This window comes from Syngnathoides biaculeatus, chromosome 7 (genome assembly GCF_019802595.1).
Source record: "Syngnathoides biaculeatus isolate LvHL_M chromosome 7, ASM1980259v1, whole genome shotgun sequence".
Lineage (NCBI taxonomy): Eukaryota > Metazoa > Chordata > Actinopteri > Syngnathiformes > Syngnathidae > Syngnathoides > Syngnathoides biaculeatus.
This window is the reverse complement of record NC_084646.1, coordinates 7282800-7297150: the sequence shown is the minus strand read 5'-3', so window position 1 is coordinate 7297150 and position 14351 is coordinate 7282800. Positions and strand designations below refer to the sequence as shown.

General features: G+C 43.9%; 1 protein-coding gene and 1 long non-coding RNA gene across 12 annotated transcripts in view; both read left to right on the top strand.

The window, feature by feature from the left end:
- Positions 1 to 5744, top strand: part of LOC133503326 (uncharacterized) — an 83188-nt gene extending 77444 nt beyond the window's left edge. For 5 of the 7 annotated variants that reach the window (XR_009795713.1, XR_009795714.1, XR_009795711.1 and 2 more), the window contains 3 exons: positions 659 to 735; positions 1545 to 1664; positions 4412 to 4524. This is a non-coding gene — a long non-coding RNA (uncharacterized LOC133503326). Of the gene's footprint in view, positions 1 to 658; positions 736 to 1544; positions 1665 to 4411; positions 4525 to 5621 lie in introns of those variants that run through there. The other 2 variants (XR_009795709.1, XR_009795708.1) reach the window with 2 other exon arrangements.
- Positions 5745 to 8372: 2628 nt separating this feature from the next.
- LOC133503321 (tetratricopeptide repeat protein 39C-like) overlaps positions 8373 to 14351 on the top strand; it is a 30010-nt gene continuing 24031 nt past the window's right edge. For 3 of the 5 annotated variants that reach the window (XR_009795706.1, XM_061824831.1, XM_061824829.1), the window contains exons 1-7: positions 8373 to 8661; positions 8946 to 9030; positions 10391 to 10574; positions 11946 to 12012; positions 12083 to 12158; positions 13881 to 13976; positions 14075 to 14288. Coding sequence is in view for 4 of the 5 variants with exons in the window: in XM_061824831.1 (XP_061680815.1) it covers positions 10522 to 10574; positions 11946 to 12012; positions 12083 to 12158; positions 13881 to 13976; positions 14075 to 14288 (506 nt within the window). In the remaining variant the exon portion in view is untranslated. Of the gene's footprint in view, positions 8662 to 8945; positions 9031 to 10390; positions 10575 to 11945; positions 12013 to 12043; positions 12159 to 13880; positions 13977 to 14074; positions 14289 to 14351 lie in introns of all 5 variants that reach the window. The other 2 variants (XM_061824830.1, XM_061824832.1) reach the window with 2 other exon arrangements.

Below are 14351 nucleotides of genomic sequence, written 5' to 3'. Positions count from 1 at the left end.
AAAGGTTCAAATACAGGAAGTCCTCGGTTTAAGACGGTCTGGACCTAAGACCTTTCGTCTTTACAACGCCCTTCCCCCGTCCATGTGAAGGGTTCCGGTCCTATGTCGGCTACAATGATCACAAAACAAAGTTCTTTGGTACTGGTCCAGATGGAGAGGATTGTGGACCAGGTTCCTTTGTAACAGCTAAGCACCGCCTCCCCTTCTTCTTCTCCATCCACCTCTCAGCAGTAATGCTAAGTACGTCATCTTGTTTATTTCAATGTATTTATTTTTTTATACAAAGTATTTTGATGTTAATTCTGACTTTAATGGCGGAATCCGACTTAAGTCAAAATCCGAGTAGGAACAGATCTCAGTCGGAGACCGAGGACTCCCTGTATAATCACGTGGAAATTTACCAACGTAGCACGCAGTCACTCCACAATGCTGCGTGCACCCAGATTTCCCTCTTCAAGGGAGCTGCGTCACCGATTAGCCACATTTTTGTCTTGTTGTTTTGGTTTGGAAGTAGTAGCGCGTGTGTACACTATACACATCTCTTCTGTGTTTATACCTGCTGCGTTTACACAAAAACACAGGGGAGAAACCAGTTTTCCAAACGTTTTTACGCTGTTGTCATATAAATAAACTTTTTTTTTTTTTTTTTTTTTTGCAGGTGCTGCTGAGGTGGCTGCGTTGCGTCCGCGCCCGATGGGCTGACCCCGCTGTGTGGCGATTGTGATGCGGGCCGAGGTGGGAGAAGCGTCTTTTGTTTTGAGAGGAGGAAATGGACGCATTCCTCAAATTACCATGACCATGGCGTCTGAGCGAGCCTGCGGTCTGCTGCTGGGAGGGATGGGTTGGGGGGGGTGTTGCCCCACACGGTCGCCCGAATTCACGTCCACTACCTTTTCCCCCAGTAGAAGGATGTGAATAAAATTGCTTCGTAAACTTTGTCCAACGCAAAGCAATACGATACAAACATCGACTGGTGCCTTGAGATATGAGTGAGCCAACATTCGCGTCATTTTTAAAAAATTTTGGGGGCATGAATTGCAAGTGCCGATGTGAGGAATGAGGTATTTGTGTCACAATTAGCAAATACTCTTTAAAATAAATTGGGCTTCAAGCTGTTTTTTTTTGCCACTATCAGTCAACGTTTCCTGTTGAATTGCTAAACAAAGACACACACACTTGAAACAACCAATTAGCTTAGCCTTTAGTCCGCTAGCTTGCGATCTAACTAGCTACCACAGGAAATGATTAGCATCTTTGCGGATGACTCTTTAGGCAACAGATATTTGAACACAAAAGGTGCAGCAAATATAGCATCTGTAGATAGACAATGTAAGTATCCATCCATCCATCCGTTTTCTTCGCTGCTTATCCTCATGAGGGTTGCGTGAAGTGCTGGAGCCTATCCCAGCTGTCAACAGGCAGGAGGTTAGGTACACCCTGAACCGGTTGCCAGCCAATCGCAGGGCAGATGGAGACAAACAGCCACACTCACAATCGCACCTTGGGTCAATTTAGAGTGTCCAATTAATGTTGCGTGTTTTTAGGATGTGGGAGGGAACCGGAGTGCCCGGAGAAAACCCACGCAGGCACAGGGGAGGACATGAAAATTCCACACAGCCGGGCCCGGGATCGAACCCGGGTCCTCAGAACCGTGCCGCCACAATGTAAGTATTCAGTCTTCTATGTTTTCATTTTTTGTGAAGAACAATTATATGGCTGAAATTCGATTTCTCGGCAAGACAAACGATGTTGCGATATGATTGGCCGCTGCACAGTAAGCGTAAAATGGGCTCGGATTGCAAAGTTTTGCAGTTGGGTGAAATACACGATGTGTAATTATTCCAATAAACAATTTTAAATTGTTCGCTGTCATCGCTGCTTGTTGATCGATGTTCGAAGTCTGATGCTCGTAATTTTAATGTTTGCTCGCAAATCAAGACAAACAAAACATTTAAAAAAAGTGACACCTTGTATTTAAAAAAAAAACGTTAATATGGGTTAGGTGGTACGGTGGAGCAGCCGGTAAAGCGTTGGCCTCACAGTTCTGAGCACCTGGGTTCGACCCCGCACCCACCTGTGTGGAGTTTTCATGTTCTCCACGTGCCTGCGTGGGTTTCCCCCGGGCACTCCGTTTTCCTCCCACATCCCAAAAACATGCAGCGTTAGGTTAATTGAAGACTCTCAAATTGCCCGTAGGTGTGTTTTTTGAGTGCGGATGTTTGTCTCTATGTGCCCTGCGATTGGCTGGCAACCAGTTCAGGGCGTACGCCGCCTCGTGCAGCTGGGATAGGCTCCGGCACTCGCCGCGACCCTCGTGAGGATAAGCGGCAAAGAAGATGGAAGGATGGACGATGGGTTACTCTTCAATTGAGGCTCTCACTGTATTAGGATTTGGTCCAGGTCTGACTTTTAATCATGTGAACATAAAAATGTTCGGATTAAACGTGTGTGTGCATCTTCAAAGGACAATTACAGCAATATTCACATCACGTGTTTGCAAAAATGTTTCGACAAAGGATCCATCACACTATTTCACCCATAACAAATGCCGCTCAAATGTTTACGAGTAGGCCAAAAGTGGTAATGCCACTGGGGTTTACTAGTTGCTCTACTCGTGCACATAATGGTCGAATTAGCGAGGACAAAGAACATACTAGTACGTGGACCCTAAACTGGATGAGTCCATGTGGAAAGATTCATGTGAAGCCTTTTAAGAGCAACGGCAGATGTTTTCGGTACACAAAAGAACGCGTCCAGCTTCCACGTGCACCTGTCACACACACACACACACACACACAAGTACAGACAAGTACACACTCGCAGCATACGCAACGCAGCTCGACACAAATACTGCATCGTACGCCCAAGTGAGTTGCAAACAAAGACAAACCTTTCGCGCTCATTTGAACCACTCGGGATAATAATAAATAACATAATGCGTTGAACGGCAATAAAGTAGGAAAAGCGTGTTTAAAAAAAATTATATCCATAAACGCTCACACATTATGACTTTTGTTTTCCCAAAAAGTACAATTTTTTGCATTGCAAGCTAACAGCTGCTCTCATAAAATTTTGTCCCAGTTTGCACAATTTCAGTATTATTTCTTGTAACATTTAAACATTTTATGGTTTTGGTTTTAAATGAATTATTATAATAGTTCAAATTTTATAGCGTTGGGAAAATCAAATTTTGTCCTGACACAATTACGACTTATTGAAGGTTTTTCATTTCTAATGATATTATTACATTTTTATCCCTAACTAAATTCTGATGTTTTTTTTTTTTTTGTGGAAACTTTCTGTAATACAATATTTACTTCTGGTACAAAAAAATTCTGCCTTTTTTGCACCCTCACAAAAGGATGCAACGGTGTGAAAAAGCGAAACAAAGAAAGTCTGGGGGTTGTTTTTTTTTTTTTTTTTTGCCCCTGTAATAAGCCCCGCCCCTCCCAGATGGCCTGTAAAGGGCAGATAACGTTGACCTCCCTCAGGCGACAAGATGAACGTCAGCAGAGCGGAGAGCAGGTGGCTGAGCTTCCACGGTTCAACCTGATGCACGCAAAATGTTTTCCTCAAAATACACAAAGAAACGTCCGCGCGGCGACAGTTGGCAGGGTAACAGAAACGCTCCCGATTGCTCGTTGGTTCGCTTGACTTTTGTCGCTAGGCGGACTTCACTAATTTTTCTCACCGTTTTTCTCGGTACAAAATTAAGAAATATTTTCATTCTGATTACTAATGTTCAAAACTTTTTCGGAATATTACAATTTGTTTGGAAAAAGATGAGTTTTTTTTTTTGTTAAATCAGGACGGCAACTATACTGCCAGAATATTTCAACATTTATGTCAATTACAACTTTATTCACCTAATTTATTCTCATTTTTCCTGTTAATAGATTTTTTTTGTCATGTCATTTCTTTTTCCAATGAAAAAAAAGTTTTTGGGTGTCTTAATTTTGTTGATTGATTTTTTTTAAGTTTTTGTTTTTGCAAACTGAAGCAAAAATGTAAAGTTACAAAACAAAAGTCCAAAATGTTACAAGAAAAAAAAACATTTTTGCCAAAAGGTAACAGTGGGAAATCCGTTTTTTTTTTTCTTGTAATTTTGGAAGTTTTCTTTTTTATTAAATTTATTTAGAAAAAACATTTCTTGGCAAATAATATGATGTATTTTTTTTCCTATTTAATACTTATTTCCTCTGGAGAAAACATTTTCCTTGTAAAATTATTTTTGAGCACCAAATGGAAGACTTTCTCATAATATTTCAATCAGTTTTATCCCAATATGGTGATTTTTAATTTTTTTTTGGTATGAAAACAACTTTTTGATTGTGAAGCGACCACACAGCTGCAAAGACCTTAAATCTTTGCCACTTTCCACATCTTCTCACGCACACGCTTTCACTTTTAGCGAGCGCAGCTGCTCGGCGGTGGGATGACGGCGCCGACGCACTCGGGTCGGACGACGTCACCGGACCACGGAGGCGAATCTGAGGTCGTCGCATCTCAAGCAGCGATTCTCAAAGTCCGTTACGATCTGAAAAATATGCGGATAAGCTTTACCGCGTTTTTCACATTTGTCTTTTTATTAATACAAAAAAATGAGTCTCAAACGTCACATCCGGAGCGTGCCGGGCCTCCAGAACAATGAGGCGTTCCCATCCCGTCGGGAATAAAAACAGGGAGCGGCGCACGGATGCTGTGGGAGGCCGAGGAATGTCGCTCTCAAAAACACAAACGAGATGCAAGTCCATGGGGGGAAAAAATAAAAAAGACGACGAGACTAGAGCAACGGTGATCAAATAACCTTCAAAAACATTTTTTTGATGGAATTTTACATTTTCCCTCTTAAAAACTATGCAACTTTCAAATGGGAGAAAAATACATAGTTTTCTCATATATTCACATCTTTTTCATTTAAGATGTACTTTTTAAGGCGGGATGGTGAATCAGCTGGTAAAGCGTTGGCCTCTCAGTTCTGAGGTCTCGGGTTCGATCCCGGACCCGCCAGTGTGGAATTTGCATGTTCTCCCCCCTGCCTCGTGTGGGTTTCCTCCCACATCCCAAAAATACGCAACATTAATTGGACACTCGAAATTACCCCGAGGTGGGATTGCGAGCGCGCCTGTTTGTCTCGTTGTGCCCCGCGATTGGCCGGCGACCAGTTCCGGGTGTACCCCAGCCGGCTCCTGCCCGTTGACAGCGACCCTCATGATGAGCAGCTAATAAAATGGATGGATGAATGTACTTTTTAAAAATGTAATTTCAACATATCAAATGACACAAAAATACCCCGAACAGTAGAAATGACTAAGTATGACATATTAATCGTTAGTTGCCCCACAAGATCAAATTTGATTGATGAAACATTTTTGCCGTGTAAATCATGACGCCTGACACAATTCTCGTATGTTTTTGCAAACTTTTTATTTAAAACTGTTTTCACTGCAGTGAACGCACACTCGTACCACGCCCGATTTCAAACAACGAGATGTCACAAAACTCTTGTCACTTTTGAGACATGTTGAATGCGCAAAGTGATTTACAAAAAAAAGTAAAAATAGTTACCCTGTAAAAATGTTTTGGGGGTTTTTTTGTTTTTTTTTTTCCACCTTCACGAGGAGTTGGCGTTGAGGCGTTTGGCGATGCTGGCGGCGATGCTGTCCCCCATGCCGAGGATGTGCGTGTCCAGCTTGTGCAGAAGCTCCTTGGAGTGAAGCCTCTCCTCGTCCAGGAAGCGAGACACGGTGGCGTCCAGCGGAGGGGACGCCGGCCCGACGTCCTGAGGCCGTGCCAAAAAAAAAAAAAAAAAAAATCAAGTTAGGGACGCCTGAGGAGCCTCACCGACAACGCTGTGCAGTAAGTGACGACCGATTCGAGTGTTTCTTAGCCACCTACATCGGGAAGCACAAAAAGGCTGAAACATCCTTGTTCAAATAACAGGTTTTGTTTATCCATCCATGCATTTTCTTAGCCGCTTATCCTCACACGGGTCGCGAGTGCTGGAGCCCATCCCAGCTGTCAACGGGCAGGAGCCGAGGTACACCCTGAACTGGTCGCCAGCCAATCGCAGGGCACACTGAGACAAACAGCCGCACTCACAATTACACCTATGTACAATTTAGAGTGTCCAATTAATGTTGCGTGTTTTTGGGGCGTGGGAGGAAACCGGAGTGCCCGCCCGGAGAAAACCCACGCAGGCACGGGGAGAACATGCAAACTCCACACAGGCGGGGCTGGGATCGAACCCGGGACCTCAGAACTGCGAGGCCAACGCTTTCCAGTTGCTGCCAAGTTTTATTTATATTAAAAAAAAAAAAAAAAAACCCAAAATAAATAATTTCCTTACTTAAATGTGGCCAATAACCTGAACAAGTCAACTGTGGAAAAAAAAAGTAAAAACAAACAATGAGGGTGGCACGGTGCAGCAGCGATAAAGTGTTGGCCTCACAGTTCTGAGGTCCACGGTTTGATCCCAGCCCCGGACAACAGAAAGCATGCATCATGAACTGGATGCTCTAAATTGCCCCGAGGTGTGATCGTGAGTGCGGCTGTTTGTCTCTGTGTGCCCTGCGATTGGCTGGCGACCAGTTCAGGTTGTCCCCCCCTCCTGCCCGTCGACAGCCGGGATAAGCTCCGGCACTCCCCGCGACGCTTGTGAGGATAAGCGGCTCAGAAAATGGATGGATGGATTAAACAATGAGATAATGTGGTGGCATAAGTGTGCACACCCTCGTCTCACTGAGGATTCGGCTCTTTTCAGAAGTACGCATTCAAAGCCATGTTTAATGGGCGTTAACTCCAAATAAAGTTCACGTGTTCGAGTAGGCTTTTCCTTTCCATATTTTGCTTTCTTGCTGAAGGTGTCGAGTTAAGACTGATTGCTATTTGGATCAGAATTCCCTCCACCTGTTCTAGTAGGCTTTCCCTGACATTTGTTTGTTGTTCTCGGGAACACCTGAAGTTTTTTTTTTGAATTTTGAATTAACGGCCCAAAATTTCAAATGTGGTTTCATTGCACTACGTCAGTGTAAGGAAGTGTCCATTTGCTTAACTGACTTGACAATTTTGACGGCACTTGAAATCCTCTCCAGAGGGGAAAATTACACAAAAAAAAAAAAAACAAAATCACAGAAAATACAACATTACTTCGACACATAACTGCCCATCTACCTCGTTTATCTTTCAATTCCGACTTGCGTTACTAACGACAAAGCGTTTGCTTTAGTTGTGTTTTTCTTGTCTTCCCAAAAATGTTTAAAAATGACTTCGCCAATTACATTGATTGGCTCACAGGATTTTCTCCATGTGTAAAGGAGAATTCAAGTGTATGATAAGTGAATACTAATAAAAAATGGAATATGGTACCATTCATTCCAGTACTAATATCCGTCATATTGTACTTTCAAGAGAATGAGAGTGAATTGTGCGTTTCCGTGTATTTGACGTGCGTCCCTCTCTTATGACTTTCACTTTTTAAATAGAAAAACATGACTAAATTAAGCATTTGACACTATTTTTAATTTTATTGGGATGTACCTGTAAGCCGCCGGGGCTTGCTGTACTTTTGCAACTGCTCACCGGCGGCGGAGGCGAGGCGGAGGCGCATCCCTCGGGAGCGTGGTCGCTCGGGGCAGAGCTCTCGCCGGGCGGCCTCCGAGAGCCCAACGAGCGAAGCCGGGTGAGCAGATTCTGGATGTCGCCGACGTCGCTGCTGAAATGGAGGGTTAAGTGCTCTTAGTCACCATTAACAAGTTCTCAAAACTTTTTGGGGGTTTTCAAAGCCCCCACTCATAATCCTGACAATGATGAAATGTGTATCACGTGTACCCAGAAATGCCAAGGGAAAGAAATTGAGCCTTTTTTTTTTTTTTTAAAGAAAAAAAAATCATAATCTTGCAAAAAAATATTTTTAATTAATATGTTTTTTTCCATACAAGAATGGCAGATTTTCATAACAATATCTGAGCTTTTTACTGGTGCACTGGTTCCGGTCTTTATGTTTTTATTTTTATTTTTGGGGGAATGTTACTGTTTTTTTTTTTTTGTTTTGTTTTTTTAGCTAAGGCCAAAGCAGTAAACTTATTTCTTGAGCGCCATCTGGTGGAAACTTGGTGTTGTTGTCCGGTTGAATTAATGGATTTTCTTTCTTTTCTATTTTAGGTTAATTGTGGGAACGGAATACCTTTCCACAGGGGCCTCGGCGTCGTCACCGCCGGCGTGTCCGTGCGGCGCCGGCCTGTCGCCGCCCGCGGGCCGCCGGGGCGTCCGCGCGACTTCCGGCCTCAGCTGCGGGGGGTCCTGCTCCGTCACGCAGCTTTCCCCGAGGGAGGCCAGCGACGCTCCAGGCGACGCCTCGGCCTGCAAGAACACAGGACCTCGCGAGACTTGAGCACAGCCAGCATCTCCAGGACTAACTCCGCAAGCCGGATTTGCTTTTTCTTAGTCTTTTTGTGCGGGTGAGAGGTCACCGCAGAGAGGACGCGCGATGATGACCACAGAACAAGAAATTAGACTGCCGCCAGGCGACAGTTAGCGCAGGCGACAACCCACCTGCTTCCTCAGGACGTCCACTTCGCCGCTGTGCCGCTGCTCCGCCCTCGACAGCTCCTCTCGCAGCTGAGAACGCGCATGAAATATGAACTTTAAAGCGGGGCGCAGGTATTCCCTTTATTTTTGTTACTACTACATTTGTCACCATCGTTTCCTCATCATCCTTACGATGATCAGACGAGTGTGCAGATTAGCTATTTGTCAGGGTAAGGTTGATATTTGTAAATTAATTTCAGAATAAGTTGCTCTACCTTAAGTGAGACGCGGCATTCTTTGTGTCAGCAAAATAAGTTCTGTCAAGCACGTGGGAACATTTTTGACTTCCTGCTAATGGCGACGGAAACGACAACCGGAATTTCCGGCCTACAAACCGCGACTTTTTTTCCCCACAGGCTTTCAACCCTGCGGTTTATGCGGTGATGCGGCTAAATTGTGGAGTCTTTCTAACGGCCGCAAGGGGACACTCGCGTGGAAAATGTAAGAATGAGACCGGTGGAATACGTGTCCCGAGGAAGTGACTTTTGCCGGCCCTGTTAGCGCTGTGCTAGCGTGTTGCTGCTGTGTTATGGCATTTTCTCAGTGATATTTACCAGTAAGGTTGATTTTAACTGGCCCTGTTAGTGTTAGCAATAGTGCGGCGCTAGTGTTAGCACTAGCTTTAGCGCAGCGGTGTGATAGTGATATTTACCAGTAAGTTTGATTTTAACTGCCCCTGTTAGCATTAGTGCTAGCGCTGTACCAAATTTCTTTATAAATATCTCATGTTTGAATCTGAGTTTCAATGTGGGGACTTGCGGGGCATATGTATGTACCAAATGGTATTTCCTTTACAAATGTACTCGGTGAGGCTTATAACCAGGTGCGCTCTGTAGGCCAGGAATTAGGGCAAATCATAAGGAACCTTAAAGCCCAAGTGTCATCCCTTTAAACATTCTAAAATAGATATTGAAATGAAAAATCCATATAACATCATTCACTTCAACGTCTATACGAAAAAATAGATATTAGGTAAAGAGCAGGTCATCCATGCGCAAAGTTGCGTTAGTGTCATTCGACATCCAAGTGGTGGCCATATTGGCTACATCTACTGCCAGTGACGTCACCCCGGACATTCGCCATTGAAAACGCGCCGTGCCACCTACTATGGGACACGCCCCTTCAGACACGGAAGCTCTTTTCAAAGAAGAGAACATCTCAAAATCGAGTGACATGTCCGGGGCAATATTACCCTATTGTTTCGAGCCCTATTTAGATGATATGCGGATCACTTCTAACTAACAACAGACTAGCTAGCCCGGCCGAAGCCGGCCAGCCAACTATTGTCTTATTAATAGTTGTATACACACCTACCTGTCATTTGGAACCCGTGCAATCCATTTTTCACGACGAACCGGGTCTCTTGGAAACTTATGAAGGGTAAATCCATCCTCCCGAGTGTTCGAACAATATCTAGCGATGCAACGAGCTGGCATTTTGGCTAACACGAAGGAACAACGAGTTACCTTCGAGCAGGTAAAACTAGTAAAACATACGAGAACGCTCGACTGCGCTACTGCCCTTAACATCACTTCCTCCTTCTGTCGAAAACAAATCCCTCAAGAGGATTTTCATGGCGGAAGTGACAAAAAGCCATGTACGTCAAAATCTGTGAAAAAACAGATGGGTCCATACCGGCTGGCGTTTTTTTTTCATTAATAACATACTAAAAATCATCCATTTCACGACAGTGGACCTTTGTTTACGTTCTGCTTGATGTCTGATTCTTGTATGGTGCGTCATTAGTGTGTGCATGTGTGTGTTGGTGGGATATCTGACCTTTTTGACTTCTGCCACTGAGGCGTCAAAGGCATCTTTTAGGATTTTGGCTTCTTGCTGCAACTTCACGTGCTGGATGCGCATCTCCTCCAGTCTGAACGAGCGCACACCCCTTTCAAATAACACCACCACCACCAACACGAAGCAAACAAGATGGAGGCGGTCGTCAGCTACCGAAGTTTGAGTTGCGCCACCTGGCTGTCGAGGTGAGCCTCACACGCGCGAGAGCGGTCGAGCTCGACCGACGTCCTCTCCAGATCCTCGCAAAGCTTCTCGGCGCCGGCAAAGTCGTGAGACGCCACGCGCTCCTCCAGTGAACTGAAACACATTCGCGTGTCAATACATCATAAACAAATCAATACACACATTTATGAAAACGCATTACGATGTAAACACAGGCGGGGATAGTAAACTACCCACCGTATGACTTCCTCTTTGTCGTCCAGCACGCGTTTGAGCGCGCTGACGTCATTGTGAAGCCTCGCAACCTCCTCCGCTTTGTCCTGTCAGTCGCGCACGAGTTGAGCAGTCACCCCAAACGTTTTGTCGCAGAGTTCGTCGTCCATTACCTGCTGCTCCCTGCGGTCGCGTGCCGAGCGCGAGTTCTCCAGTGCTCGGAGCCGCTCCAGTTCCAGTTCTTGCGTGTGCAGCTCGTGGTGAACTTTTTCCAGCTGGGCTCGCATACGCTGAACGTCGGAGCAGCAGGTGGGGTGCTGGCGCTCGGACGCACGCTGCACCTGCACATGACCAAAAATCATTAAAAAAAATTTTTTTTACATGAATTCAATGGTTGCTTTTAAATAATGGCACAAAAAATATGTAGAAATTTATAAACCAATTTCAAAAATTACATTTTTTAAAAATCTATGAAACCAATATCTAGACACTTTGATCTGAATGGGGTCGTTGCATAAATTGAATTATTACAAATTTAAGAGTTACTAAATAATGTGTAAAATATACAAACTACAACAGAGGCATTTCATTGCAAAAATTATGATACAATAAAATGTAAAATATCAAAAATTCTACTATAATTGAAAACAAATGATTATGTACATTTATTACAATAATTTAATTCCAGAAGCCATCTTAACCATTACATCTTTATACATAAAATCAGTAGTGAAAATAATTATAATAATGCATGGTAAATTGCAGACAATTAATTAAAATACTAAAATGACAATGTGAATTCATTTTAAAATGTGAAAAAAGTAAAAAATAAAATAAATAAAGCCATAACACACTATAAACAAATGACAAACAAGCAAGTACATATTGTACAATTTCTAAATATTTAAATAAAAAAAGATTCAATTATAGCAGCCTCTTTGGTTGATTATAACAACAATTACAGGGTTTACAAAAATTAAAAATAGATGTGTATTTTATGCTACAAAACAAAACCAAAAAATGAGAAAAAAAATATCAAATAATCATTTCATTCCATAAATAAAGTACTGAGGTGTGCTTACGTTGACATGTGCGAGCTCATCATTCAGACTCTTCTTCTGGGCCTCCAAGTCTGCCAGCCGCTTCTGGTAGCCCACCAAACTCTGACTGTACTCCTGCAGCACGACAGGCCCGGGATGCAGTCAGTCACGTCGCCAGCAGGTGGCAGCAAAGGGACATTCACAGAAAGTAAGTGCCATATTTTTTTACTTCATTTCAGAATGTTAAGTTTGTAAACAATGACGGGGCATTCATCTAGACGGCAAAAAGCGACTGTCTACGACTGGCCTCCTTCGAGTTTACGAACGCCTGGACACCGCCAACGACCAATAAGAGTAAAGCTTTTTTTTTTTTCTTCCATATATAAACTGAGATGATGGGCGATCCAATCACAGCAAAAATCATTTCCATGGAGCATATTCATGACAAATCTGGCTATCTCAACTGCCAGATGAAAAACACCAACTAGAATATCTGTTTTTGTTTTTTTAAAAAAGGACATTCTGGGCATTTTCACCCGATGTTATCTCACTAATCTGTTGATACATAAATTACATTCTTTGGTCAAAAAACATTGAAGGGTTTTTGACTAATATTGCCATCGGAGAACGTATGTGTGAAAAGGGTGTAAACAACACCTCGAGCTTTTCATTGAGCATCCTGACTTCAGACTCGTCCCCGTCTTTGGATTTGGATTCCTCACTGTTGGACTTCCTCACACGTCTGCGTTCAAGCTTGTGATAACTCCGCTTTAACTTGTCCAACTGAGGGGGAAAAGAAAATTGACATCAATAAATTCAAACATCCACCCATCCATTTTCTTTTGCCGCTTATCTGTGGTAATGTGGTTGCACAAGTCTACACACTGTCTCGGAAACGTGTGCGGATTCATAAGCAATCACATTAAAAATCATGTTAAATGGGAGTCAGCACTCACCTGGCACTAATTAAAATGCCCCTGATTAAGCCCAAATAAAGTTCCGAAGTTCTATTAGCCTTTCCCTGACTTTTTTTCCCCTAATTGTTCAAAGGTAGGGCGGCACGGTGGCTAAGCTGGTAAAGCGTTGGCCTCACAGTTCTGAGGTCTCGGGTTCAATCCCGGACCCGCCTTTGTGGAGACTGCATGATCTCCTCGTCCCTGTGTGGGTTTTTTCCGGGGACTCCGGTTTCCTCCCACATCCCAAAAACCCGCAACATTAATCGGACACTCTAAATTGCCCCGAGGTGTGATTGATTGTGACTGCGGCTGTTTGTCTCCATGTGCCCTAAGATTGACTGGCGACCAGTTCAGGGTGTGCCCCGCCTCATCCCCATTGACAGCTGGGATAGGCTCCAGCACTCCCCCCCGACCCTCGTGAGGATGAGCGGCAATGAAACTGGATGGATGCATGTTCAAAGGTATCAGTCAGGGGAAGGATAAAAAATAAATTCCAATGCATTTAATAGAAAATAGTTAAAAAGCAGCAAAAAAAAAGTCTCAAATTTATGAAATTATTTAACTTGGTATTATTTTATTTAATTCACAAAAATCCAGCATTTTAACATGTGTATGGATATTTTTTTAGATCCACTACAATTACTGTATGTGACTACGTATAAGCTTGGTTTCCTTTATGGATTGAATAAAAGAAAAGAAAATATTGCCATCTCTCTAGTGCAGGGGTGTTAAACATTGTAGTTACAGTTATCCTCAGAAGCACGTTATGACTGTGAAACCATGAAACTCTTTTGCCTCATCATATTTACGCGTGAAAATTTATGAGCGACTTTTGGAATTAGAAATCGAGTTTAATGTGTTTTAAATTATTGATGATGTTTGGGCACACAATAATGCTCGCAATATTTCAACATTGTCATCATTACGATATTACAAATAGATACAGATTTGAAACCAAAAAATCACGGAAGTTCATATTCATAATTTGTCTTCGCGGGCCACACAAAAATCACGCGGCGGGCCGGATCTGGCCCCCGGGCCTTGAGTTTGACACCCGCGCTCGAGCGTGCCTCACCTCCTCGCTGACTTTCCCCAGCTGCTTCTCGTACTTGGTCGCCAGGTCCTGCCGTCCGGTCTGGAGGTCCTGCAGCTGCTTGCGGAGAACCCCGATCTGCAACGGGGACGCCAAAAAAACTAAAGTGTCAGCATCGAACTGGTACACACAGTCCCACAGTCTCACATTCACACACACATTTAAACTTTCAAACTTATTGTAAGATGGTCTCACGAGTCGTCCCCCCCCCCACGTCCAAGTACGCGCTAACCTCCAGGTCCTTGCGATGGAGGAGCACCCTGGAAGCCGACATCTCCTCCTGGCTGCCCTTCAGCCGCAGCCGGACGTCGCGCATCTGCGCCTCCCACTCGCTCCTCTGCTGGCTCATCATGATGTCGATCTGCCGCATCAGCTCCTGGAGCTCCGGCTCGCACGCCGACAGCACAGAGCTGAAGAAGAGAACACACGGAACAAGTAAGCAAATAAACAAGCGGAATAGCCAACTTCGCGAGGGTGGACGGATAAATGGGCCTCAAA